Source organism: Mastigoproctus giganteus, chromosome 7 (assembly GCF_048544385.1).
Source record: "Mastigoproctus giganteus isolate SK-2022 chromosome 7, ASM4854438v1, whole genome shotgun sequence".
In the NCBI taxonomy this organism is placed as follows: Eukaryota; Metazoa; Arthropoda; class Arachnida; order Uropygi; family Thelyphonidae; genus Mastigoproctus; species Mastigoproctus giganteus.
This window is the reverse complement of record NC_143581.1, coordinates 203,539,456-203,567,276: the sequence shown is the minus strand read 5'-3', so window position 1 is coordinate 203,567,276 and position 27,821 is coordinate 203,539,456. Positions and strand designations below refer to the sequence as shown.

General features: G+C 36.7%; 1 protein-coding gene across 4 annotated transcripts in view; it reads left to right on the top strand.

Moving 5' to 3' along the window:
* The window catches only part of LOC150083600 (putative inorganic phosphate cotransporter), a 148,675-nt gene that overhangs the window by 39,317 nt on the left and 81,537 nt on the right, over window positions 1-27,821 (top strand). For all 4 annotated transcript variants that reach the window (XM_090378081.1, XM_090378080.1, XM_090378079.1 and 1 more), the window contains exons 3-4: window positions 14,113-14,346; window positions 23,758-23,941. In XM_090378081.1, the coding sequence (XP_090234207.1) occupies window positions 14,113-14,346; window positions 23,758-23,941 (418 nt within the window). The remainder of the gene's footprint in view (window positions 1-14,112; window positions 14,347-23,757; window positions 23,942-27,821) is intronic.

The window sequence follows — 27,821 nt, the reverse complement described above, 5'->3', positions numbered from 1 at the left end:
AACCAGAAATACAGTACTGAAAATTTTCAAATTAAACCAGAAATACATACTGGAAATTTTCAAATTAAACCAGAAATACAGTAAATACAGTAGAAATCCTGTACTATAAAAAAGGGACTACACATCTTATACATATTCACCTAGTTACACAGGAAGCCCACCTGTGTGCTCTGACTGTCATACTAAGCTTACAGTCAAACATATTATTCTTGACTGTCCTCTTCATAAACAGGCATGTCAAACAGCATTTTCTTCTCTCATGCATAAGCATGAAATCACGACTTGCAGTATCTGTTACAGTATAAAGATAGGATATTGTGAGTATTTTTCTATTCTTAAAACTTATACAACATTTTAATCAATTTAATCACAAGGAGAGAAATTAAAAACAATTTTTTTGCCTGATAGTTTGCATTACTAAGTAAATTGCCTGTCTATGAGTTGTTTTACAGTTTTGCATAATGAGAAAATTCAGAATTAATCTCATTGAAACTATAGATTTTCATTCAAGGCTAGCTAAGTGCATTCCCCACCCACCAATAAGTGAAAAAAACCTTTATGAAGTTCATCTGGTCAGCAAAGAGAATCAAACTCAGACCTTTCCAAATCAGTGACAAGTAGCATAGAGGTTAACATTACTGTTGACAGTCACTTGGATAATTCAAAATAATGTGTATAAAATATAAATAATCAGTGAAGTCGGTCTTCGTATTAGTAGTTGCTTTATTATATATGTATTTATATACTGAAATGGGGCCGCCTGGTGATGGTTAGGTTCACAGCCTGCAATACAATATATATATTCTTGTATAAAATATATTTTGGCATTGAATCAATGTATTTTATACATCTCAATGTATGATCATTGATTCTGAAGTATACACTGAGCCAAATCTAGCGATTAATTGTAATTTGTGGTACAAATTACCTTAATGAACTTAAACATTGTTGGCAATAGAAGTTAGACAATGTGCATTCTGTGCAACAATAATTTCAGACACAGTATTCCAAATTTTAACAACAGCACAAGGTTGATACCCCAAGATTTTGGGCTGCTGATTAAATCAAATCTGTATACAATAGCTTATCTTGGTATTTTAACAGGCACACTTCTAGGCCAATTAATGCATAGCTTGCAAAACTTCCCATGGGTGCATTAAATCAACAATTTCTAAGCACAGTTGGATTAGTGAATTATTGAGCACTAACCCAAGATGAGGGAAGTAAAATCAGTGAACAAACCATGAGTAGTCAAAGCTGGCTATGGTAAGAAAACAAAGTCCCAAATCAGTAAACAGCAAACTGCAGATCACATTTTTCTCTATTGTACACTTAAGTGAAAATGAACAATATTTCTCATTTCATGTATTGGTCCTCCTGAATTTGAGGCCCCTTGGTACATGCTTTTTCATCTAATGGTAAATTTGCCTCTAGTTCTTAAGGGCAAAATAGCTGGATGAATACCCACCTGATAAAATGACCAGTTTTCTATCTATACATTAAAAAACTTTTCCTCCTAGTGATATTTATTCGAGCCAATGAGAGAAGAGGGCGAGGCAATTACGCCACTACAAATGCAATTAATTATTGACATCTGCCTCCATAACATTCACCAACCTTGTGCACATGATCCTGTCTAACATTTGATGTTCCATTGTAATGTTTTTTGTATATTAATGAATATTGTATACAGTACAGGGTTGTTAAAATTAAAGTATCCCTATGTAGAGGGTTCTGGAGTGAGTTCTAAGGCTCGTACTGAAGAGAAATTTGGACAACAGGTACAATAAAGAATGTGCTCTCATTTATTGGAAAAAAAAAATTAGTTACAAAATTTGTCACTGTATGGAATGTAATTATCTTAGTTACGATTATGCAAACAACTTACGTTATTTGCATAATCATAAGTTATTGCCACAGCGCCGCTACTCAGCTCTTTTGTACTGTATAAAAGCAAAGCAGTCTTTTCAAAATCATACAGTAGATGTTTGCCTGCACTAAAGCAGCAATGTTAACAACATTGCAGGAAAAGGCGCTATTAGTGAAGCTGTACTATCAGAACAGCAACAATGCAGCTGCGGCTATCAGAGAATTCCGGTGTCAGAAGTGTGTAGCATAGACCTATGACTGTTTGTGCTGTCCACAAAATGATTGCAAAATTTGAAGCGACAGGACATCTTGGTGTTCAACTAGGTAGAGATCAAAAAAGAGTGGACTCCTCTTGTGTTGAAGTTGTGGCTATGGCTTTCGTGGATTTATCAAGTTAATCTCCATGTAGTAGTGCAAGTGTGCCAGCTGTTTCTCGTGAAGTGGACATGCCGTATTCCACTGGAAGGCTAGTAATGGGTCAGGTGTTGTTGTTGTACTATCCTTACAAGATGCACATGCTACAGCAGCTAAAGCATGGTGATGCAGATATTCATTTCACATACACACTTCAGTTTCTGGCACGAATGACAGTGGATATCATTTGGCAATGGAACATCCTTTGGAGTGATGAAACCCACTTCTGCTTAAATGGACAAGTGAATATGCACAACTGTCGCATTTGGGCAACAGAAAACCCTCGAGTTATCCAAGAGGTCCCGTTGCATTCTCCAAAAGTGACAGTGTAGTGTGGATTTATGGCCACATTCATTATTGGGCCTTATTTTTTCATTAGTGCAAGGTAACACTGACTGGACCCCGCACCTGTTCCATCACTGGACAGCGATATTATGAAATGTTGGCAAATTTCACAATACCAGAGCTGCAACAACGTGGGTGCCTTCAGGATACCATATTCATGCAAGGTAAATAAATAAATTTTTTTTTTCTGTTTATACTCCGGCACGACAACCAAGTCAGTAGAGTTTACAATAAATCGTCAATACAAATATTTATTGTATTTAGTACTCACGGGCTTGAATCCCGGCGCACTCAAGGAACGCGTGCTATGCACTCTTGGTCATGACCACTCAGCTACGTCAGGCCTATGGTGCACCACCCCACATCCACTGTTGTGTTCAAAGATTGCTAAGGCAACACTTTACAGATGAATGGGTCATCAGCAGTTGTTTCCAGATATCTTGGCCACCCCAATCACCGGACCTCACCCCATGCAACTTCTGGTTGCGGGGTTTTTGAAGAACCAGGTGTATCAGGAAGGATGTCAAACTCTTGCAGATCTCAAGGACAGCATTAGACATCATGTGCTGGCTATTCCAGTTGACATGTTACGTTCTGCTGTAGAAAATGCTGTTCTTTGAATGGAAACCTGTTATTGGCCAAAAAGGAGGACACATTGAACAATTGTAGTGCTGTTCAATTGATATGTATTGCCACAGTGCCATATAGTGACAAATTTTGTAACTAATTTTTTTTTGGCAAAGGTATAGAAACCCAACACAAGAACAACGAGAAACCTCGGATAACTTATGCAGAAAATTAGTTTCCCTATATGGCACTCTAGCACTGCTCGCTTGGTAAACAGACGGTAGATGTTATCAGTCTCGAGCAAAGTCGATAATGATATATTGATTGGCAGGTAGGCGTGGCAAATGATGTGCTGATGGGTGCATAAACACAACACACAATAACATCGGTTTAGTATCACTCAGAAGCACTAATGGTAACTTGCCCTAATGAATGCTTTCCATAATGGTGAAAAAAGGTCATGTTACCTCCACTTGAACCCATGGGAGCTTGAACCCCTCCCAAAGTGAAGGGGGTAACCTAACCTATTTTCTTTAGAATCACAGTCATATTTAGAAATACATTCTTAAAAAAATAAATTTTTTTATTTTCTTGTTCAATAATTATGCCCTAATGGTGAAAAAAGGTCAGGTTATCTCCACTTGAATCCAATGGGAGCTTGAACCCCTCCCAAAATGGAGGGGGTGACCTAACCTTTTTTCTTTAGAATCATGGGTGGATTTAGAATCATAAATTGTTTATTAACAAAATATTCATTTTTTATTACTGTACTTTTATTTTTAAAGACACTCCTGGAAGATACACACGTATCATAATGTCAATCAATAGCTATTCACTATATATATATATATATATATATATATATATATATAAAGAATCTTTCTTTCTTTTCCTATTATTTCCTAACCTAACGTTTAAGGTTAGGTCATGAAATATAAGGAAACCTTTTCTGTTATTTTCTAACCTACCATTTAAGGTCAGGTTACGAAAAATAAAGAAACCTTTTCCATTTTTTGTAACTAAACCTAAATTAACAATATAGTAAAAACACTCACGAACTCCAAAAATCTGCTTTTAATAATGAAAAAAAAAAAAAAAACATAATGAAGAACATAAAAATTAAAAGATTCATCGCTGCTATTATCTGTTTACCATTCATCACAAAACTATTATGCACCGTTCTTTACTCATAAATACACATTATAATGCCAACCAGTGACTACACAGTAGCTTGTCATCTGTTGCAGCCACCCCAATCATTTCATCATTTGCCACACCTACCTGTCAATCAATATATCCTTCTCGATTTCGGCTCCAGGCCGATAACACCTACCGTCTTTTTACTGAGCAAGCAGTGCTAGAGTCCAGTGTCGGGAAACTAATTTTTTGCGTAAGTTATCCGGCGTTTCTGGTCATTCTCGTGTTAGCTTTCTTTACCTTAGCTTTTTTTTCCCCAATAAATGGCGAGCACCTTCTTTATTGTACCTGTTGTCCAAATTTCTCTTCAGTATGAGCCTTAGAACTCGCTCCAGAGCCCTCTACATAGGGATACTTTAATTTTAACAACCCTGTATTTGTAAATAGTTTATTATTTTGTGTATAATTTGTAAATATTTCAGTTAAATATTTAGTCCTGCTCTTTCAGATGCAACAATATTCCTCATGCATTATGGAAGCAAAAGGCCTTTTCCTAAGTGACCTGTGTAAACACAGGTAAATAATTGCATAGTGATATTGGCCGAAGTCCAGTATAGTATACACTGGCAGGTAGTTCGATGAAAGTGAGGAAGACTGTGATAATTGACAGGTGAAGGCACCTCCCTTTTCTGATTGTTTTGTGTCGTCAAGGAGTGGGGGGACTTAGCTTAGGTAGGGTGTTTTTTCCCTCTATCCCACTGTTTTAAAATGGGAAAATGAGTTCCCGATTTAAAAACAGCATCAAATGTGGGGAAAAACACCTTAGGCATATCAACCAAGGATGGGCGGGGACAGCAGTGGCATAACCCCTGGGTGTGCCAAGCTCACATGAGTATGAGCTTGGCACACCCAGAGTCCTGAGCTGGATATAATCTTTCTTTTCTTTCTTAGTGATTCTCTCTCTCTCTCTCTCTCTCTCTCTCTCTCTCTCTCTCTCTCTCTCTCTCTCTCTCTCTCTCTCTCTCTCTCTCTCTCTCTCTCTCTCTCTCTCGGGGTATGGGTGACTCGGGAAATTTTTTTGGCTGGTGCAGCATAAGCCTCAAGCTTCCTTGCACCATATGGCTAATAATAATCTGCCAGTCACTGCTTTGTTCCTGTCCATTTGTCAAAATATGGGAGTCACAACTTGTCAATCACTTCTTTCCCACTGTTTTGCTTGCTGCCATGTTGGAAAGTGTACACCGTTCTGGATTTTACCACGATATTTATTTGACCTTGAGAATGCCACGCACTACAAATGCACAGATAAATAATTACAGGTCATTTCCTGATTAGATATCGATCAGTGCATTTTGACAGGTGTGTCTTTTACATAGAAAAGATTTGACTTACTCCGTATACCTCTACATTTTATGTCGAAAAGCGTGCGTGGGGAGGGCGAAAAAGTGAGCAGTGGCGAAGCCCCTTAGTATTATTATTTTATTTTATTTTTTGAATGGAATACAGACCAGTATTGAATGCCCCACCCTCTGGTAAGTAATGATTAATTCCAGATGCCATCTATCACATGATGCCATCTATCTGTGATGCCATCTATCTGTGGCCTCATGTCACATGAGGCCACAGATAGATGGCATCATCACTATGAAGTAGGGCATTAGCATAGCTACTCTTTTTCGGGCCCGGAGGCAAAGAACATGTTCGAGCCCCTACTTAATTAATGAAAATTTGCAAAAACAGGAGACAGCCAAAGACACCGGACTCCCAAAGGGCCCGGGCCTGGAGGCAATTGCCTTGCCTGCCTACACAGTAGATATGCCACTGAAGCAGGGTATGAAAAGCTTGCACAATCAGTAACAGGTGGTGGAACAGAATAGGATGAGAAAAGGATCTAGATTCATTTGCAAAAGATATGATAAATAGGTTTTGTCGGGTAACAGGCATGTCCATTTTCTTGATAGCAGGCAAATGGACATTTGCTTGCTATAGAAGGATACCCAAAATTTACTGTTGGAAACAACATATGACTGTAGAATATAGTATGTAATGTGACTTTATTTTAAGCCAGGTGGACTGCCATTACTAATCTCAGAGCATGTAACTAGTTGAAACAGATAGTGAGAGGAAATTCCAATCACCCTTAATAAGTTGATTTAAGTGACGTTTGACAGAACTGGGTTAAGCATTGGACTACCAACCATCAGAAAAATACTTCACAGAATGAGTTACTATGATTGCATAGCTGTTTGTAAGCTGAAGTTGTTTCCCAGAAATGCATATCACCACCTATTTAAACACAGAAAATGGAAGCATTGAACATTATAACAGAGAGAGAGAGAATGTTATGAGAATCGATGAATCATGCTTCATAGTTTAGGCTTGAGGTGGATTCCCAAAAAATGGTTTCACTCAGGTTATATTGTACCTGCAATTTAGCTCAGTTCTAATAGTATCGTGTTACAGGGCTGTTTTAATATTAGTAGTGGCAGAAGATGCAAGAAAGCAAACTTATAAAAGCATCAGCAAAAAAAAAAAAAAACCTACACACCCATCACCTATTCATAACCTCCAAGAATTTGTCTAGTTCTTCTTTGAATTTATTAAAACCACCCACTTCCACAACAACAGATGGAAGTTTGGTCCAACAATTAACCACCTGTTGGCTGAATTTATGCCCCCTCGTGTGGCGGCTCAGCAAGAGAAAGAATGCCATTAACATTTAGCTTACTGCTTACTCAATCCATTGAAGGCCTAAAACACTTCAGTCAGATCTCCTTGCAGGTGCATATTCTCCAGATGCTGAAATTTGCGGAACTGATGCTTTTCTTGGTAAGAGCACCATTTTGTTCCTTTCACCAACCTGGTTTCCCTTCTCTGCACCCATTCCAGCAGGTCTACCTCCTTAAAGTGAGGCCTTCAGACCTGTATACTGTATCCAGGATATAGCCTAATTATGGCCTTGTACAAAAGGATAATTACCTCCTTATCCCTGCTAGTAAGGTTTCTGTATATGATTGACAAAACCCCATGAGCTCTCCTGACAGCCTGTCTGCACTGCTCAGAGAACATATCTGACTGCACAATTACCCCCGGGTCTCTTTCATTTTCTGTTACCCTGAGTGTAGTACCACACAGTTGGTATGCTAATCTGGAATAACTGCTATTGATATGCAGTTACTTGCATTTGCCAATGTTAAACTTCAACTTCTATTTCTTAGCCCATCTGATTAATTTTTTAGATCTTAGAGTAATCTCTTACAGTAATTAACCACCCTGCCAACCTTTGTGTCATCTGTGAACGTAGACATTTAGTCTGCTATACTTAATGGGCCCATCACTGAACCCTGGAGGACTCCACTCATAACATTAGTCCACAAAGCAGTGCCCATTGATAACCACTCTCTCTCTCTCTCTCTCTCTCTCTCTCTCTCTCTCTCTCTCTCTCTCTCTCTCTCTCTCTCTCTCTCTCCTCCCATTCAGCTATCCCTTTATCCATAGCAGTAACTTGCCCTTAATGCCTCATTGCCCCAATTTGTACAGCAGTCTTTTATGTGCAAATCCAAGTACATGATATCAGGAATTATTTTTTGCATCTGGTTCCTTGGTACCTGCTTATAATATCCAATCAAATTGGTCAGACAAGACCATCCATTAACAAATCATGCTATGACTGCAGTATAATTGCATTCTTGTCTAGATAATCCTGCATTACTTCTTTAACCAGTGACTCCATTATTTTCCTGGGAACAGACGTTAACCTAACAGGTCTGTAATTACTCATGTCACCTTTTGATCGCTCTTTGTGAATTGGGGATATGTTTGCATATCTCCACTGTTTGCAGAATGCACTGGTCCCAAAGGAACTAGTAGTTGTTGGTGACTCTATTGTCAGGGAAACAGAGAACATGCTTTGTAAAAAGGATAGGTGGAACAGGACCAGGGTATGTCTGCCAGGGGCAAAGGTTGATGACGTTGTAGAGCAGATATCATCTTTTAAGGGCACAAAAGGTGATATAGTTGTACACGTTGGCACTAATGATATCAAGAGTAGGAGACCAGCAGAATTGCTTAACAAGTACAGGTCACTGTTGAAAAAAAGCCGTGAAATAGGGTTGAATTTGAAAGTGTCTGTTGTTGTTGTTATTTGGTTTTTATGAGCATTAGCAACTAAGGCCATATTGCTCCGGGATATGCAGTGGTCATTCCCTGACCTTTCCGCACCCTCCGTATTTGGTGCTGACGGGCTCGAACCCCGATCTAATCAAGAAGCGTGTGCTGCTCCTTCCCAGCCGACCGGGCTAGCCGAGTGGGTAAAGTACCTGCCCGGCAACCCAAAGGTCGCGGGTTCGATTCCCACCTCGGGCTTGGATCAAAGTACTGCAAAAACCTTGGGAGGTGCAATATGGCCACAGAAGCCGATGCGCCAACAACTACCAAATCAAGCTGCTCCTTCCCACCTGGCTAAGGAGGCGCCGAAAGTGTCTGCAATTCTGCCCAGACACGATAGGAGGGAGTATATGATGAGAGCCTTGTAGATCAATTCGGCCCTGGAAAGATTGTGCAAGGCTCAAGGGGTAGAATTTTTTTCAGCCTGGACTGTACTTGTTAACAGGAGAGATTGCTTCTACAGGGATGGGATACACTTAAATAGAAAGGGTGCAAGGATATTTGCTGATGCTATCGAGGCAGTGTTAGGTGGGTCGGAAAACTGCTAGCTTGGGGGGAGACAACGACGAATAGATTAACAGTAGCCACTGGCAGAGGTGAAAGAGATTCTTGCACTGCTTCTATTGGAATGAGCAGAAGCCTGAAAAACAAGATGCAGGATATTTCAGAGACTGCCGGGAGTCATTGGGGTACAAGTAAACACATGGGTTGTGTTAGGGTAGCTAAGAATAGAAATAGGTGCATGTATACTTGTGTGTACACCAATGCTAGGAGTTTAGTAAATAAAATTGATGAATTTGAGGTATTGCTCAAAACATCAAAGGCAGATATTGTTGGGATATCAGAGACGTGGTGTCACACAGATATAAGGAATGCAGAACTGGAATTTGGGGAGTAAAACTTCTACAGAAAGGATAGACTGGATAGGAAGGGAGGAGGGGTTATGCTATTAGTTAAGAAATACATAAAATCCAAGGAAGTGAAGCCAGTGGACATCGCTGGACAGTGCAGTGTCGAGTCAGTTTGGTGTGACATAAGCATTGGGAGATCAAAATTGAGAGTAGGAGTGTGCTATAGGCCTAATGACTCTGATGAGTATAATAAGATACTGTACGGGGAAATAGAGTGGGCCAGTAAATCAGAGAGTCTTATAATGGGAGATTTTAATTTCCCAGATACTGACTGGAATTTGGGGGCTGGTCACTCACACACTAGCAAGGCTTTTGTGGATTTATTGGATGATTGTTTTCTACATCAGCATGTTCAGGAGGCAACTAGAGGGAAGAATACTCTTGATTTGATTATCAGCAGTGATTCTTCATGCATTAAGAATCTGCAGATAAATGAACCACTAGGTGGCAGTGATCACAGTGTGCTGAAGTGGGATTTACTCAAAGAGGTAACTACCATTGGGGTAAAGAGAAGAGTTATTGCTTTCGTAAAGGCGACTACGATGGACTGAGACAGTATTTAAACTCTATACAGTGGGACCAACTGATGATGTTACCAACAGCAAATGCAAAATGGGAAGCATTCAAAGAACTTATCTTGGAAGCTTACTAGGCTATACATACCAACTAAGAAATATTGTTCAAGGTTTAGGCCTAAATGGATGTCAGATGAACTGATGAGGCATATGGCAGAGAAGAAAAATGCATGGGATACATACAAATTAACACGTGACACAGAAGCCTATGATAGATACAAGTTGATGTGTAACCAAGTTACAAAGGAGGTTAGGCAGGTGAAGGCAGATTACGAGAAATCATTGGCAAGGGATGCAAAGAAAAACAGCAAAGAGTTCTTTACTTATGTAAACTCTAGAAGGAAGGGGATGAATCAGATTGGTCCACTTGATATCGATGGGTCAACTGTTGATGATCCTGCTCAGGTAGCTAACAAACTAAATGAATATTTTGCATCGACATTCACACATGAGGAGTTATTTAGCGAGGGGAAAGCCAGAGGTGTATTCAACTCTAGCAGTAAGCTAGAGAATCTTGTAATAACTGAGAGTAAAGTGGAGGAGAAATTGTTGAAGATAAACGCAAGAAAGGCACCCGGGGTGGATGGGATCTATCCAGTTATATTAAAGGAGGCAGCAAAGGAAGTAAGCGAACCCTTAGCCATAATTATGAGAGCTTCCTTGGACTCAGGGGAGGTACCCACAGACTGGAGATGTGCAAATGTAACCCCAATTCACAAAGGAGGATCAAAGGCTGACACAAGTAATCATAGACCTGTGAGTTTAACTTCTGTTCCAGGAAAATTAATGGAGGCACTAGTTAAAGAAGCACTGCAGGATCATTTAGACAAGACTTCAGCTATAGCTTGGACACAGCATGGTTTTGTTAAGGGGAAGTCTTGCCTGACCAATTTGATTGGATACTATGATGCAGTCACAAAGGAACTGGATGCAGGGAATAACTTTGATATTGTATACTTGGATCTTAGAAAGGTTTTTGATACTGTTGCACATGAAAGCCTGCTGCACAAATTGGAGCAGTGTGGCATTGGAGGCAAATTGCTGCTGTGGATAAAGGGGTGGCTGAGGGGGAGAAGACAGAGAGTGGTAATCAATGGACACTGCTCGTCGTGGACTAATGTTATTAGTGGAGTCCCTCAGGGTTCGGTGTTGGGTCCATTATTGTTTTCTGTATTCATAAATGATATTGATGAGGGTATATCAAGCTTAATGTCGAAGTTTGCAGACGATACAAAGGTAGGCAGGGTTGTCAAGGACACCACTGACACTATGCTGCTGCAACAGGATCTGGAAAGGTTGAGCAGATGAGCTGAGAGGTGGAAAATGAAGTTTAACATTGACAAATGTAAAGTACTACACATGGGAAACAGCAACTACAGAGCAACGTATCAACTCTGTGGTACTACACTGACAGTGGTAGAGAATGCAAAGGACCTGGGGGTGGTTCTGCAGGCAAATATGAAGTTCTCTGAGCAGTGCAGACGGGCTGCAAGAGTAGCTCATGATGTATTGTCAATGATATATAGGAATTTTTCTAGCAGGGATAAGGAGGTGATTATTCCCTTGTATAAGGCAATGGTCAGGCCACACCTAGAGTACTGTATACACGTCTGGAGGCCTCATTTCAAGAAGGATGTAGAGCTGCTGGAGCGAGTACAGAGAAGGGCAACAAGATTAGTGAATGGAACAAAGGGGTGCTCTTATGAAGAAAGGCTTAAGTTTTGCAAATTACAGTGTCTGGAGACTAGGCACCAGCGAGGTGATCTGATAGAGGTGTATAAAGCCTTGAATGGTTTGAGCGAGCATGCTCAATGCTGATGGGATTCTTCCTCTCGCTCAGAATAATCACCTGAGAGGGCATAAATTCAAATTGAGGAAAGACAGATGTAGGATAGACGTGTGGAAATTTGCCTTTAGCCAGCGGGTGGTTGGTTGGTGGAACAGACTTCCATCCCTTGTCGTGGAAGTTGATAGCCTAAATAAGTTTAAAGCTCAGCTGGACAGATATTTTGAACGAACAGAGGGGTGAAGTGGAAGTGTTTTTTTTTTTTTTTTTTTTGGCTGATGCTGCATAAGCTTGCTTTCTTGCATCAAATGCCACTACTAATGCTAATGCCAATCTCTAGTCCACAGGGACCTCCCCTGAATTCAAAATTGATCTCAGAATTATGGCTAAAGGTTTGCTTACCTCCTTAGCTTCTTCTCTTAATGTTATTAGATAAATCCCATCCACTCCAGATGCCTTTTATATGTTTAACTTGAACAATTTCTCTTCCATTTTCCTCTCAGTTATCACAAAATCATTCAGATTGCTGTTTAGAGTTTGATAAACTTCTGGAATACCCTTTCATAAAGAATTCCTCATGCGTGAATGTAGATGCAAAATACTGATTCAGTTTATCAGCAACCTGAGCAGGGTCATCAACAGTTAACCCATTGACATCAAGTGACCCAATGTGATTCAATCCCTTCTTTCTTCTGATAATATAAGCATAGAAGTCTTTGTTTCTGTTCATTGCATTCTTTGCCAGAGACTTCTCATAATCTGCTTTAATTTTCCAACCTCATCTTGACTTGATTACAGAATAATTTATATATATCATATGCTTCTGTATCACCTGATAATTTATATGCATCCCATGCATTTTTCTTCTCTGTCACAGTCTCATCAGTCCATCTGACATCCATTTAGGTCTAAGCCTTGAACAGCATTTCTTGGTTGGTATGAAAAACCTAGTAGCTTCTATAATTACTTCCCTGAATCTTTCCATTTAGAATATGCTATTGGTAAAATTATCAGTTGGTCCATCTGCATAGAATTTAAAAACTGTCTGAGACCACTTAATCAGTACTTCAAATTCATCAAATTTATTTACAGTGCTCCTAGCATTAATCTACATGCAAGTATACATGCACTTTTCTCTTGCATGTTCTTTCTCTTATTTATCCTAAGATTTACTTATTCTGTGATGATCCACAACATGGCTTTTCTTTTTGTTAGTCTTGGTTCAATTGTTGTTCTTAGTGAAACTGTGGAGACAGTTGTCTGTTGTTACCATTCTGAACAGTTTTGCCATACCTGCATTATGGCAATTCTTTGGAGAGGGGATTGGCATGACAGTGCTCTGTGTCACAAGGCAAGGTTAGTACAGCAGTGACTTGAAGAAAATAATGTGGCGAATCCATCTTTCCAGCTCAGAGGTCAGATGATATACGACTCCTTTTGAACATTTTTGAGTTGTTTTTTGATAACAATTGAAATTCAAAATACATTCTAGTTCAAGCAGAGAACTATCTGCAGTTTACTTTCACTATATTATGAATGTAAATGGTTTTTATTTATCTCTTTATCTATCTCTCCTTTACTTATATGGCCTATTTATCTCTCAAATAAATAGGCCATATTCTATGGCCTATTTATCTGAGAGATAAAACCCACATACATCTCATCTGAGACTGACTGACTTAGCCAAAACATGACAAAAGCTCGAAAGTTCCTTCTGGCTGTGCATTTGAGTTTGTTCCATGAAGTACTTAAACCCAGGCCTCTTTTGGCATAGCATGGAAGGATAGTAGCCATAACCACCATGCTAGCCAATAGAGCATTCTTAATTCTTGTAGGTCAAATGTTCAGCCAATGTTTTAAAAAAAATTAATATAGAATGGTGATGATACTAATTGGAAACTATTGATTCACACACAATTACAGCAACAGTAAACTTGGAGATTAGCAAATGAGCAGGGTATTATTTCAATAGAGGCATCAAAATATTTTGAGAATAAAATACTGCCCTGTCTTATGTTTTTCTGTCTGGGGACACTTGTCCCTCCAACTGACAGTGACAGAGCTTGTGCTTATGCTAACTCTAGAAATGGCACCATTATCCATGAGTTTATCTAACATTACTAATATAATTTTGAAATTAACAGAATCACCATGGGCAAACTTATTGTTAGTCTCGCAGCACTAATAAATGAAGTTTTTTCTTCTTTTTTTTAATGAAGTTTTTTCCTATATATAAAATATATATTATTTAGAACAGTATAAATGTGTTTTATATTGCTATAATTTTATATATGTGTAATTTTTGCATTTATGATTAATTTCTTTTTCTTTGTTTCATCAGGAACTGGAATTTGCCTGGCATTCAAATATTCAAGGACTTATTCTTTCTGCTTTTTTTTATGGGTACGTTTTTACTCAAGTACCTGGTGGACGCCTAGCTGAAAAGTTTGGTGGCAAATGGCTTTTTGGCATTGGTGTTTTAATTACTTCTGTACTTACCCTACTTACTCCTGTAACTGCCAGGTGGAATGTATATGCATTTGTGGCTTTGAGAATTGTAGAGGGCTTTGGTGAGGTAATCTGAATTACTTATTTTAGTTACTACTTATTATATAATTTATGTTACATTAAAACTTCTGATAAGATAATCATCAAAATATTAAGATTAGTGATTTAGAATTGTGAAATAAAAACTTATTTTTTATTATATATATTCATTATTATTATTATTAGCCATATAGTGCAAGGAAGCCTGAGGCTTATGCTGCACCAGCCAAAAAAAAAATTTCTGAATTACCCTGAGAGAGAGAGAGAGAGAGAGAGAGAGAGAGAGAGAGAGAGAGAGAGAGAGAGAGAGAGAGAGATAATAAGAGTCAGAAGTAGAAAGGAAGGGAATCACCAAGAAAGAGAAGAATGATGATATCCAGCTCAGGACCCTGGGTGTGCCAAGCCCATACTCACCAGATGTGAGCCCCTGGGGAAAATGTTAGTAATAGTTTGAAGAGATATGTATTTGTGCATTTGGCTTAAATTAAACTAGAAAACAGCTAAGAAATCGTTATTACTGTTACAACTGTTGATTACTTATTGCCAAAAATATTAGAATAGAACAGGACACTAGGAAAAAGGCCTTGTGCATTGGGAATAAAAATGCTATAAAAATTAATATCACATTAGTTGATGAAATAAGAAGTAAAACCTTTATTAAAATAATATACTGAAAAAATATATAACTGAAAACACATAAGATTAAAAGCAATAAAAATTATAAAAACATACGTGCAATGAAAACAAACCATTTCTGTCATGTGTTTTTCAATTATATTTTTCTCCCATTATATGATAACTTTATGCACTAAAAAGGGTTTAGGGCCAAAAGCCTCAGACTACAGGAAATATACTAGACTTGTACATTTACTATTCGTGTACTGAGGCTTTCAGTCTTAAACCCTTCTTAATACTTTACTATCGCACATCATTTGGCATCTCTCATATTGTGAAGTTGAAACTTTATAACTGGACTGTCACTCACTGTACGACTGGGGTATCAACAAAATCCACCAATGAGAGGCCGACAAGCTTTGAAATGGTACTATCTGGGTGGTGGCACTTGCCGAGAATAAGTAACATTAGTGTTCTCTCCTGGGGAAGTGTTGCTTATTCAAGGTAGTGCAATAACAGGCAACTTGTTGTGAAGGCGTTAACAATATGAGATGTAACAAAAATAATGCCATTTCACCTACTTTTGAAATTGACTACAAACTAAAATGATGCTTTGCACCAACTTGTTCATCCGGTAACTGTTTGCTTAGTAAAGGTTTTATTTCTTTAGTATTTCATCAGTTGTTAAAAGGCTATGACGTAGCTGAGTGGTCAGAAGCATGAGTGCAGTGGCACGTACTCTTTGAGTGGACCAGGGTTCAAGCTCGTGACTACTAAATATGATAAATGTTTGCATTGACTGACGTTAGGTGAAGGAAACACCAAAATAAAATCAAGAGCATCAGGCCTGGCCAGCCAGCTTGTAAAAAATTCAGCTGGACATTTCAAAATGGAAGAATGACAAGCGCTCCATCCATGTCAGTGACCCCTAACCGGGACAAACAGCGTGGATAATTTTAGTATTTCATCAGTTGCTGTAAGATTAATTTCTATTGAATAGGACAGAAAAACTCCTCATAAAATTGGACTTATTCTTCTGAAATGAGTATTCATTCATGAACAGTTTTTATTGCATTTTTATATATCAAAAAAATTAGCAGTTTAGGCATAAAAATTATTTCATATAATAAAGAAAGGTGACAAAATTATTTTTATCATTAAATATTTGTAATATGAAAATCTATACAATGTACTCTTTGCAAACAAAATTTGGTAACACCAAATTTTATTTTCAAAGAATATGTAGAATTTGTTTAATTGAGGGTATACCCACGTTAAAAATAAAGCATCTTTTGTTTTCTTAGTAATATGAATTTTAAGTCATTTGTAGATATATATTTTTGAACATCTGATAGCATTGCATATTTTATGAGAGATTATTTTGTGCCAAATTCAAATCAGTTAGAAATTTTGAAATCAGATTAATACTTTTCAACTTATTATTAAAAGTATGCAACAAAACAAATTAAAGCATTTTCCCATAATTGAACCAAACAGGAAGCATAAACTGTTTGAATTAAATTTCTTGGAAAAGCCTTAAAAAATATCATTGTTGCCAAGACAGTTATTGACATGAGTTATTCTTGTAGACTATCATTAAAGGTTAAAGTGGCTGTTTTCATTTTTAGCATAGAGTAAAACATATACCAAGTACATGCTCTGTAATGAGGTTTAGTTCTTTATTAACCTTTATTCCTTATGCCTTTATTGATTTACTTTTTGTGACTATTATTTTCTTCAAATGTATAACGTGTCAGATATCCTACTACTACGGCCACCTCCGTAGCCAGGCGGGCAGGAGCAGCAGTGCGTAGCACATGCTTCTTGATTAGACCAGGGTTCGAGCCCGTGACCACCAAATACGGAGGATGCGGAAAGGTCAGGGAATGACCACCGCATATCCCCGGAGCAATATGGCCTTAGTTGCTAATGCTCCTAAAAACCAAATAAACAAACAACAAACATATCCTACTACAGAATTTTACATTCTATAGTAGGATATGTTTGTTGACATGTTATACATTGACAGAAAACAGAAAAAAATTCAAAATGGGCTAGTTAGCCAGTGTTAGTAGATGGAATGTTGAAGTATGATAGGATACTTTAAAGTAATACAAAATATGAGTCTTGTCAAAATGAACAGTGAAATTCAGATTATCTGTGCCAAGTAATTTTATACTCAGTCAATTTTAAAATGCAAAAAATTCTTTGCCGTGAACTCACTTTCATTCAGATTTTCTAGCAGGGTGGGGAAGAATTATTGCTGTTTCTTTTAAGTGTTTCATATCAAGGTGAAGAAACATCTTTTACTCTGGATATGTTTTAATAAGTATGTAATTTAATAAAGTTTTTTTAATAAAGTTTTTAATAAAGTTTTAGCTTTTAATTACTTTTTTTTTTGTAAACAGTATTAATTCAATCACTCAGCCATTTTTCTTTTTACATTATTTATGTATTTGCAGGATCCTGACCCAATAAAAGAGGTTTGGAACACAAATATTCAATAGCCAATATAGATGAATGTATTTATTTGCAGTTGTTGTTTTTTTTTTTTTTTTTTTTAATCCTGTGTTCTGGATCATGGACAACTACTTTGAAGAGTGTGTCCATTCACACTTTTATCATACTTCTCGCACTACCAGTCAGGTGTCCTATCTTTTTCGGAATCTAACATTGTTTGGCAGTTATCAGATATATATACCCATGTGGAAACAGTAGCTCTGTGTTAATTTTCTTGGTAATGCCAGGCCCACCTGCCTAATCAATCAGTTAGACTCATATTCTTTTTTGCCATTACAATGTTCAAAGCTAGATTTGGCACCAGACCTGAAAGGACTCTTTAATGAATGGCAGTGATGGTGGATGGGTAAATTGCTGAGACAAACTATATATATATATATATATATATATATATATATATATATATATATATGTTATATCCTATCAGAGTGATTTTCTGTATTGTGTTTAAAATTAAAACTGCAGACAGCCATAAAACAATTTTCACCAAAATATAATTTAAATTTACAACTTGCAGATTATGATCCACTTTACCATGCTGTGAAAAGGCTTTTAGAGTATTTAACTTTTATTCCTATATATCTTTTAGAGTTAAAAATTTGGAATACTGATTTTGTTGCTGTTGAGCAAGAAAATCAATGAGCAAGTATGGAGTATAACTTTCTTTTTTTCATGCATCCAAATACTTGGCACCAAGTATTTGGATGCACAAAGTTAATTTATACTAAAAATTCTATAATCTGATAACCTCTTGTTGTTTTAGGTAGTCAGCTGCTTAGACCATATTGCACTCTGTTATGTTTGTACAAGTGTTCTCAAACCAATTTGCATGCTGTGTAGGGTGAAAAACCCAGAATTGTTCACTGGGGTAGGGAGGGGGCTGTTCCCTCTATCTGAGCTCAACTAACTACATCCTTGATTGAAGAGGTCATTAGAATTTCATCAGTTGTCAACAGGATTCAAATTTACACCTCTCCAAACAAGTGACAAGTAGATAAACCACGGTACTATCACAGAGGATCAGATAACATCTGGATTTCTAATTAGTGTATACATTGCAGAATCAAAAACCAATCAATATGTATAAAATATAGTAATGTAGTATTAAAATATATTTTATACAAAAATCTTTTGCAAACCAAGAACATACCCTCCCTTTTCCCATAGACCCTTATCCTTGTAATTCTTTATGAACACAACCCTCATGAATGGCAAGTTCTATTATTAATATAATTGAATGAAGTGAGAGATGAAAGAATTTATTATTTACAGAACATATGAATTTATGTTGTTGTTGTTATTTGGTTTTTAGGAGCATTAGCAACTAAAGCCATATTGCTCCGAGGATATGCGGTGTTCCCTGACCTTTCCGTATCCTGCGTATTTGGTGGTCACGGGCTCGAACCTCGGTCTAATCAAGAAGCGTGTACTATGCACTGCCGCTCCTGCCCACCTGGCTACGGAGGTGCTTGTATTTATGAAATAATTGTAAAATGCACTTTATTGCATTTCATGATAATGTTCATAATATATACATTTTCATTTCATAATGTGCATAATATGTTATTTACGTATTATTATTAATGTGGAAGAAGCATTCTAGAATGCTGTTCTCTGAAAGACTGATCTGTATTAAAGGTTTTACAATTACACTTCATTATAACTGACTTGTTTTTGTCTAGAAGTTTAATCAATGAAAATGAATCTGCTTTTGAATATTATGTATTTTTTTAAAACTCCTCCTTGTGAAAGTAGGCTTATTTTCTGTGTAGAATGGATTAAAATAAAAATTAACAGAAGGATAAATAAATTGTAAATATTACAGTATTTAACTATTAGTTCAAAATGTATCTTTGCCCCTACTTGCTCTCTTATTTGTAAAACTATTTATCTTTTGCTATTTTGGAAGGATAGCCACAGAGTCTGAAATCATTGAACTTGAATAATTTATCTGCACCCCTTAAATAATGAATGGTTTAATGGTATTTATATAAAACTGGTTCAAATTCTGTGGCAGTCTATCACAGGTTGAAAAACTAACATATTTCTCTTTTCATGGATTTTGCAGTGTCTTACTGTTTGTATTTTACATTAAAAAAGTTCAGCCATGCAAAGTAAATGAATAAATAATATTTTAGAAACATTTATGTACATATACAGTTGAATCATAAGTAAATATCTTTTATACAGTGAAGTTCAGATATAAGAAACATTAGTTATATCTTTAGGTAGCAAATTTACACAAATTTTCATTATTAAACCAATATTTATAGTTAGTTATAATTTCTGTTTGTAAAACTTTCAATCTTTCTGTAGCGTTCACTAGTTAAAGGAAGATTTGTTTTGGTTAGTGCCACTATGTATTCAAGTAATAACTTTTAGATGTGTAAGCAGAAAACATTTTTTGATATTGCTATTTTTACTCTGAGTCTTTTATTCCCAGAAATATATCAAGCTTAACTTCACTAACTTTGAATGCTTGGCAGGAGTTTGTGTATGTATGTTATGTGCATTTTATTAAAGCATGAATGTCAACTGAACTGTCAGCATCAGCAGGTTCCAGAATTCTTGCATACAGGATCTGTTTCATTTTTCAGTGTAATTTCCATGCAGTGTCAATATATATTACAAGAAAATTAGTTTTTCCACAATAGTTACTGATGTGTTCACTGAACACACATCAGTTTGTTTTTCACTCTATCTTATATTATGAACACATAAATAAATAATTGATACAGACTCTGATTCAACCCATTATTTAGACAAGGAATACACAGAATTTTCTTCTCTTCATATCTCCACTTGGACTTATATATGAAGAGAAGAAATGGTTATCTTGTTGTTAATCATTTTATTTCCTGTATCCAGTGCTGTTAATGGTCAAGGAGAAAGTGAATAAACTAAAGCAGTGTTTCTCAACCTTTAGTAGAGTGTGGAACACCACAAGATGTCTAATTTAGGAGGAGCACCAGAACAAGTTTAGATTTCCTGACCATTATTGACCTTGTGGTCCTCCGTCGAGATGAGATATAATGGTCAGTCTATTTTATCTATGTATTTTTATTCTGTTGGTTAAGTGTTGTAGTTGGTTTTCATCTCTGTTTTTAGTGATATTTCACATAATTTGGACCTGGTGCTATTGTCTGGGTGCCGCTAAATTTCAGTCATTGGCATATTCTAAAATTTTTGTTGTAGTGTATAAATTGGCTTTTTCTAAATTATTTTAGGAGTGTTCCTTCTGCAATACCCTTTATCGTAATTCCCCTCCCCCTTTTTGTTTTATTATGTATGGGTTTATTTATATATATTAAGGGTAATGATAGTAGAAAAAGAAGTATAGTGTGTATATATATATAAAAAAGGTGAAAGAATGTTAATACCCTAAAAGTTATGATGAAAATTAAGAAAATTATGGGCTGAATTACAAAGCCAATAGGAGGTGAGTGAACTGTAAAGTAAAATTATTAATAATACAGTAAAATACAATACAAATAAAAGTGGTAAAGCTGTCATCAGATATGGGGGTACATATTTAGATAAAAGTCAAATACAGTTAAGGCAAATATGCAGAATCTGATGTCAGCTAAAGTAAATATTGATACATGATCAGGTATTTCATCAGGAGACTATACCTGACCATGTATCAGGAACTGCATTTCTATACTTGTCCATAGTAGTAGAAAAAAGGTGAAAAAGCAAAAAAATGAAATTAGCACATTCTTATACAGTATGGACAAGGTAGTCCCATACTGTATGCAGTGTCAATTATTAAGGTAAAAATAAGGATCAAGTTAGAATAAAATATAGTTAAGTGTTTTCAGAATAGGAAAAGGTGTTTTTAATAAAAAATATGTAGAGTTTTATGTAGGATTTAAATGTCGTAATTTTGTGGAAATTAGAATTAAATAATTAGGAACAAGCACATAGCATAGGGTGAGGTATTAAATTGAGGATAGGGAAGGGAAAAGGAGTAGTTAAGTAAATAAAGACGAAAATAGTGATAGATGGAGGATAGCAGGAACATTCATATCATCCTCGTATAGTTTTATGAACAGGAAGAAAGGTAGAAATAGATAGTAGAAAGATAAAAAGCAAAGAAAAAGTTATTAAAGTTATCACACTGAGCTAGCTGGGATTGTGAAGCCCAACCTTATAGTAATGGCTCTGTAAGCATTAGCATAAAAGGGCGCTAATACCAAATTCTTGTATTGCAAGGAAAAAGCAGGTGCAAAAAATGTGTCGAAACATGCCAAGAAGCGAACTGAAAACGAAACCGTTTTCAGTTATAATAAGAAAGTGAACGATACCTGGAGTTTTCAAGTAATGCATAGCAGAAGTAAGCTGGCGGGAAAATAATACATAGCTGAAGGAAAAAGGTGGGGAAATACAATGTACATATTTAGTAGAGTTGATGAATGCATGCATGTCAACCATAACCACATTAGTAACATAGCTACATGGTGAAGCAATTTATAGCAGCATAATGGACTTAATAGAGAGCTGTGAAGAAATGGAAAAAGATGGGAAAAGAGGGACCTCTATTGTCATATTTTGAACAAATAAATGCACGGAGTTACATAAGATTAGCGTTGGAAAAAATAAATCTGGTTGGAATAATAGGACTTTACCATAATATTGTATTTTACCTTATTATTAATAATTTTACTTTACAGTTCACTCACCTCCTATTGGCTTTGTAATTTGGCCCATAATTTTCTTAATTCATCATAACTTTTAGGATATTAACATTCTTTCACCTTTTACATATCTACTATACTACTTTTCTACTATCCTTACCCTTCTACTCACTGGCACTTTGTGTAATTTTCACTTCCATCTATGCATACTTTATCTAATATATCTATTCATACATACTTATATATACTTTTGCATCCTTTAATGCTACTTTGCACTTTTAGGTGCATCTGTCATACCTGACTTATTAAATTTTCAACTGAAACCATTTTTCATCCACTGAAACTTTTATTTTAAATTTACATTTAATATATATATATAATGTAAATTAAAATAGGTCAGTGGAATGGATAAAGCCTGCAAGAAGCAAAAAACCAGTTCTTAAATAAAGAAACATATAAGAGAACAGAAGAGGGGGAGAAACCAAATTGAGGGAAAGATTGTTGTGGAAGGAATACTTACCTAAAAAATTTGAATACTTTCAATAGAAAGCCAATACAGCATAATTTATGAGCCAATTGCGAAAAAATTTAGATTGGCATCCCCTGAAAATGCTGAAGCCAAATAATGTGAAATATCATGACCGATACTGTAAACCATCCACAGCAACATGACCAATAAATTAAACTACTTAAAATTGAAAACAGTATGACCATTGAGTTCTGGCTTGTCAGAAAGCCACAGGACAATAATCATGGAATCACTGCATTTCGAATGTTACACAAATCAATACATCTGACAGTAAGTGATAAAACACTATCAGCCTACCAATGAATAGGGCGCCTCCGTAGCCAGGTGGGAAGGAGCAGCAGTGCGTAGCACACTCTTCTTGATTAGACCGGGGTTCGAGCCCATCACCACCAAATACGGAGGATGCGGAAAGGTCAGGGAATGACCACTGCATATCCTGGAGCAATATGGCTTTAGTTGCTAATGCTCCTAAAAAAAAAAAAAAAACAAAAACCAAATAACTAATGAATATATTTCAAAGTATAAATAAGGAACTAAAATTAACCAGAATATATATATATATACACACACACATATTTTTTAATAATTTTGCTGTATATGAATATTACATTAGCATAAAAACAATGAAAATGAACTAAAATAAGATCTCACTCATATTTACACAGACAATACTTGTAAATAAATTATGCAAAAATTTATGTGATGAGTACCCATGGAATACCAGATAAGAAACATTGAACTAAAGCCACATTTCCAGATCTTAGCATAGGAAAATTGTAGATGCTTACCAGCAATGGAATATTTATGGAATATTTGCAATGCTAAATATTACAGAAATAATGTAAAAATTTAATGTACAAATCATACAAAAAAGCTTCTAGCACATAAAAAAAAAATAAATAAATATGAATTTATTTTCTTATATTGAAATTTCATAACATTAATCAAATGTTCATTCATTTCAGTTCATTTCAACTCTAGCATATCGAAACCTAAATTCCACAGTATTTTATAGCAGTACTTGTGAGAATTACATTGAAAATACTCAGAAGTCCAAACTGTTTAGCAAATCACATAATTGCTGGAGTTATTCAAAATAATTTTTCTGCATCACTATTTTTTTTTTTTTTTTTTATAGGGAGTAACATTTCCTGCTATGCATTCCATGTTGGGCAACTGGCTGCCAAAAGATGAACGAAGCCTCCTATCTACAATTGTCTATAGTGGATCTCAAATAGGAACAGTTATAGCTATGCCAATATCTGGAGTTTTAGCAAGCTCAAACTTTCTTGGTGGTTGGCCATCTGTGTTTTATGTGTTTGGTAAGTTATTTTAGTAGTTTAACTTCTTGGATATAAGTTGGAATAAGGGAGTTTGTGGGTTCCTTCTTAAGGATTACAGTAAAATAATAATCAAAACTCTTACCATGTAAAAGCAGAATTAAGAATTTTTATTGAGAAATACCTTACTACATACTTGTAATGACTAGAAGGATACGTTTTAGATAATACTGGTCTCATAGTATTATGTTTAAACATTGCCTCCTTCAGTCTAGGAGATCCACTGAGAGTAGTGAGCTCCCACAACAGGCATGCATTATCCTGCCTATAAGATGTAGGAAAATTGATATCTTTTTATCCCTTTGTATAAGATGATGATAGTGAGATATTTAGAATATTGTGTCTAAGTCAGGACACTACTTTAAGAAAAACTTAGAGCTTCTAGAAAGGGTTCAAAGAACAGCTGCCAGATTGGTGAGGGGTGCTAATTGATGTCCATATGAAGAATGACTTAGAGGGTGTGGACTACAAAGCTTGACAGTTAGACATCTTAGGAAGGACCTGATAGCAGGATCAGAATCAGTAATAAAAATTTTCACTGGTAGAAGAGAGAAGTACCTTGGGTACATATACAGAATTTTGGGAAGTAATGGATGACTCATGGTTTACTTTTGAATGTCATTTTGTAGGTCATTGAAATGAATTGTCTGCCACATTGGTTCTTGTTTATACTCCAGCATGACCACCAGGTCAGAGGAGTTTACAATACCCTAAACCAGCTGTTCCCAAACTGGGGTCTGCAGATCCCTGGGGGTCTGTGGATCAATTCCAGGGGTCCACAAAATGACTTTCTGGAACTGGTCAAATTATTTGTTCTATGTATAGCAAATTAATGATAAATAAAGTTATTATTATATATTTATGTAAAAATAAGAAACTTTGAATTTTCTTTTCAGAAAACCCAGTGTGTTCACACACACACACACACACACACACACACACACACACACACACACACACACACACACACACACGGTCTGCAAACTTTTTCATTTTTGAAGGTGTCTGTCAATCTCAGTATTTTGGTAAACCACTGCCCTAAACCATGAATACAATGGCTAATTGTATTTAGCAGTCATAGACTTGAACCACTGTCCACTCAAAGAGCATATGCTACTGTACCCATTCTTCTGACCACTTAGCTATGTCAGATTGAGGTGGAGAGCTTGTTAAAGTCCAGAGGGAATTGGATAGCCACTTTTTGGAAGCATTAGCATTAGTAGAGGCATATGATGCAAGAAAGCAAGCTTATTCAGCATCAGCCAAAAAAAAAAAAAAAAACAAAAACACACACCACTCCCATTTCACCCCTCCGTTCGTTCGAAATACCTGTCCAGTTGAGCTTTAAATTTGTTTAGGCTATCAACTTCAACAACAAGTGATGGAAGTTGGTTCCACCAACCAACCACCCGCTGGCCAAAGGCAAATTTCCGCACATCTATCCGACATCCGTCCTTCCTCAATTTGAATTTATGCCCTCTGAGGTGATTATTCTGAGCAAGATGAAGAATCCCATTGGCATTGAGCATGCTCAAACCATTCAAAGCCTTATACACCTCTATCAGATCACCTCGCCGGTGCCTAGTCTCCAGACTCTGTAATTTGCAAAACTTAAGCCTTTCTTCGTAAGAGCAACCCTTTGTTCCATTCACTAATCTTGTTGCCCTTCTCTGTACCCGTTCCAGCAGCTCTACATCCTTCTTGAAATGAGGCCTCCAGACCTGTATACAGTACTCAAGATGTGGCCTAACCATTGCCTTATACAAGGGAATAATCACCTCCTTATCCCTGCTAGAAAAATTCCTGTATATCATTGACAAGACACCATGAGCTACTCTTGCAGCTCGTCTGCACTGCTCAGAGAACTTCATATCTGCCTGCACAATTACCCCCAGGTCCTTTTCATTCTCCACCACTGTCAGTGTAGTACCGCAGAGTTGATACGTTGCTCTGGGGTTACTGTTTCCCATATGTAGTACTTTACATTTGTCAATGTTAAACTTCATTTGCCACCTCTCAGCCCATCTGTTCAACCTTTCCAGATCCTGTTGCAGCAGCATAGCGTCAGTAGTGTCCTTAACAACCCTGCCAACCTTTGTATCATCTGCAAACTTGGACATTAAACTTGATATCCCATCATCAATATCATTCATAAACACCGAAAACAACAACGGACCCAACACTGAACCCTGAGGAACTCCACTAATAACATTAGTCCACGTTGAGCAGTGTCCATTGATTATCACTCTCTGTCTTCTGCCACTCAACCATCCCCTTATCCATAGCAGCAATTTGCCTCCAATGCCACACTGCTCCAATTTGTGCAGCAGTCTTCCATGTGCAACAGTATCAAAAGCCTTTCTAAGATCCAAATATATAATATCAAAGTTATTCCCTGCATCCAGTTCTTTTGTGACTACATCATAGTATCCAATCAAATTGGTCAGGCAAGACCTGCCCTTAACAAAACCATGCTGCGTCTGAGCTATAACTGAATTCTTGTCTAGATGATCCTGCAGTGCTTCTTTAACCAGTGCCTCCATTAATTTACCTGGAACAGAAGTTAAACTAACAGGTCTATAATTACTTGTGTCAGCCTTTGATCCTCCTTTGTGAATTGGGGTTACATTTGCACATCTCCAGTCTATGGGTACCTCCCCTGAGTCCAAAGAAGCTCTCATAATTATGGCTAGGGGTTTGCTTACTTCCTTTGCTGCCTCCTTTAATATAACTGGATAGATCCCATCCACCCCAGGTGCCTTTTTTATGTTTATCCTCAACAATCTCTCCTCCACTTTCCTCTCAGTTATTACAAAATCATCCAGCTCACTGCCAATGTTTACTTTACCTACATCATAAAACAGGTTAAGTATGAGTGATAATTTTTTTATCTTATATCTTATATCTACCACAATCAAGTCACAAAGGCAGTTAGGCAAGAAAAGGCAGATTACAAGAAATCTTTGGCAAAGGATGCAAAGAAAAGCAGTAAAGACTTCTTTACTTATGTAAACTCTAGAAGGAAGGGGATGAATCAGATTGGTCCTTGATATTGATGGTTCGAATGTTGATGATTCTGCTCAGGTAGCAGACAAACTGAATTGAGTATTTTGCACCTACATTCACATATGAGGATTTCTGTAGGGAAGTGGAGGCCAGAAACTTATCAAACTCTAACAGGGAGTTAAATGATTTTGTAATAACTGAGAGCAAAGCGGAGGAGAAATTGTTGAAGTTAAACATGAGAAAGGCACCTGGAATGGATGGGATCTATCCAATTATATTAAAGGAGACAGCAAAGGAAGTAAGTAGCCATGATTATGAGGGCATCCTTGGACTCAGGAGAGTTCCCACAGACTGGAGATGTGCAAATATATCCCCGATTCACAAAGGGGGATCGAAAGGTGACACTTGTAATTACAGACCTGCCAATTTAACTTCTGTTCTGGGGAAAATAATGGAATCACTGGTAAAAAAGCACTGCAGGATCATCTAGACCAGGGGTCCCCAAACTATGACTAGCAGATATTTCAATTAGATGATAAAAATTAATGTTTATATTAGATCACAATAAAATTTATGAAAAACACATTTTACAGATTATTTTAACATTCGTCGGTTGATTAATAGTGTTGACCCCTCTGTATTGTCAGATTAGTCATGTTAGATATTAATTCTGTTATTTCCACTTAAAGCTATTCTTTGAAACATCGTTAAAATAATGCCTATTGCTATTTAATGACCCTGTCATTAAATAGCAATAGGCATTAGAGACAGGAATTAGGGATTTCCTAATCTGCACACCAACCCTGATGTCTAGAGTATGGGAGAAATGGTCACCCCTGGCTTTTACTATACAAGA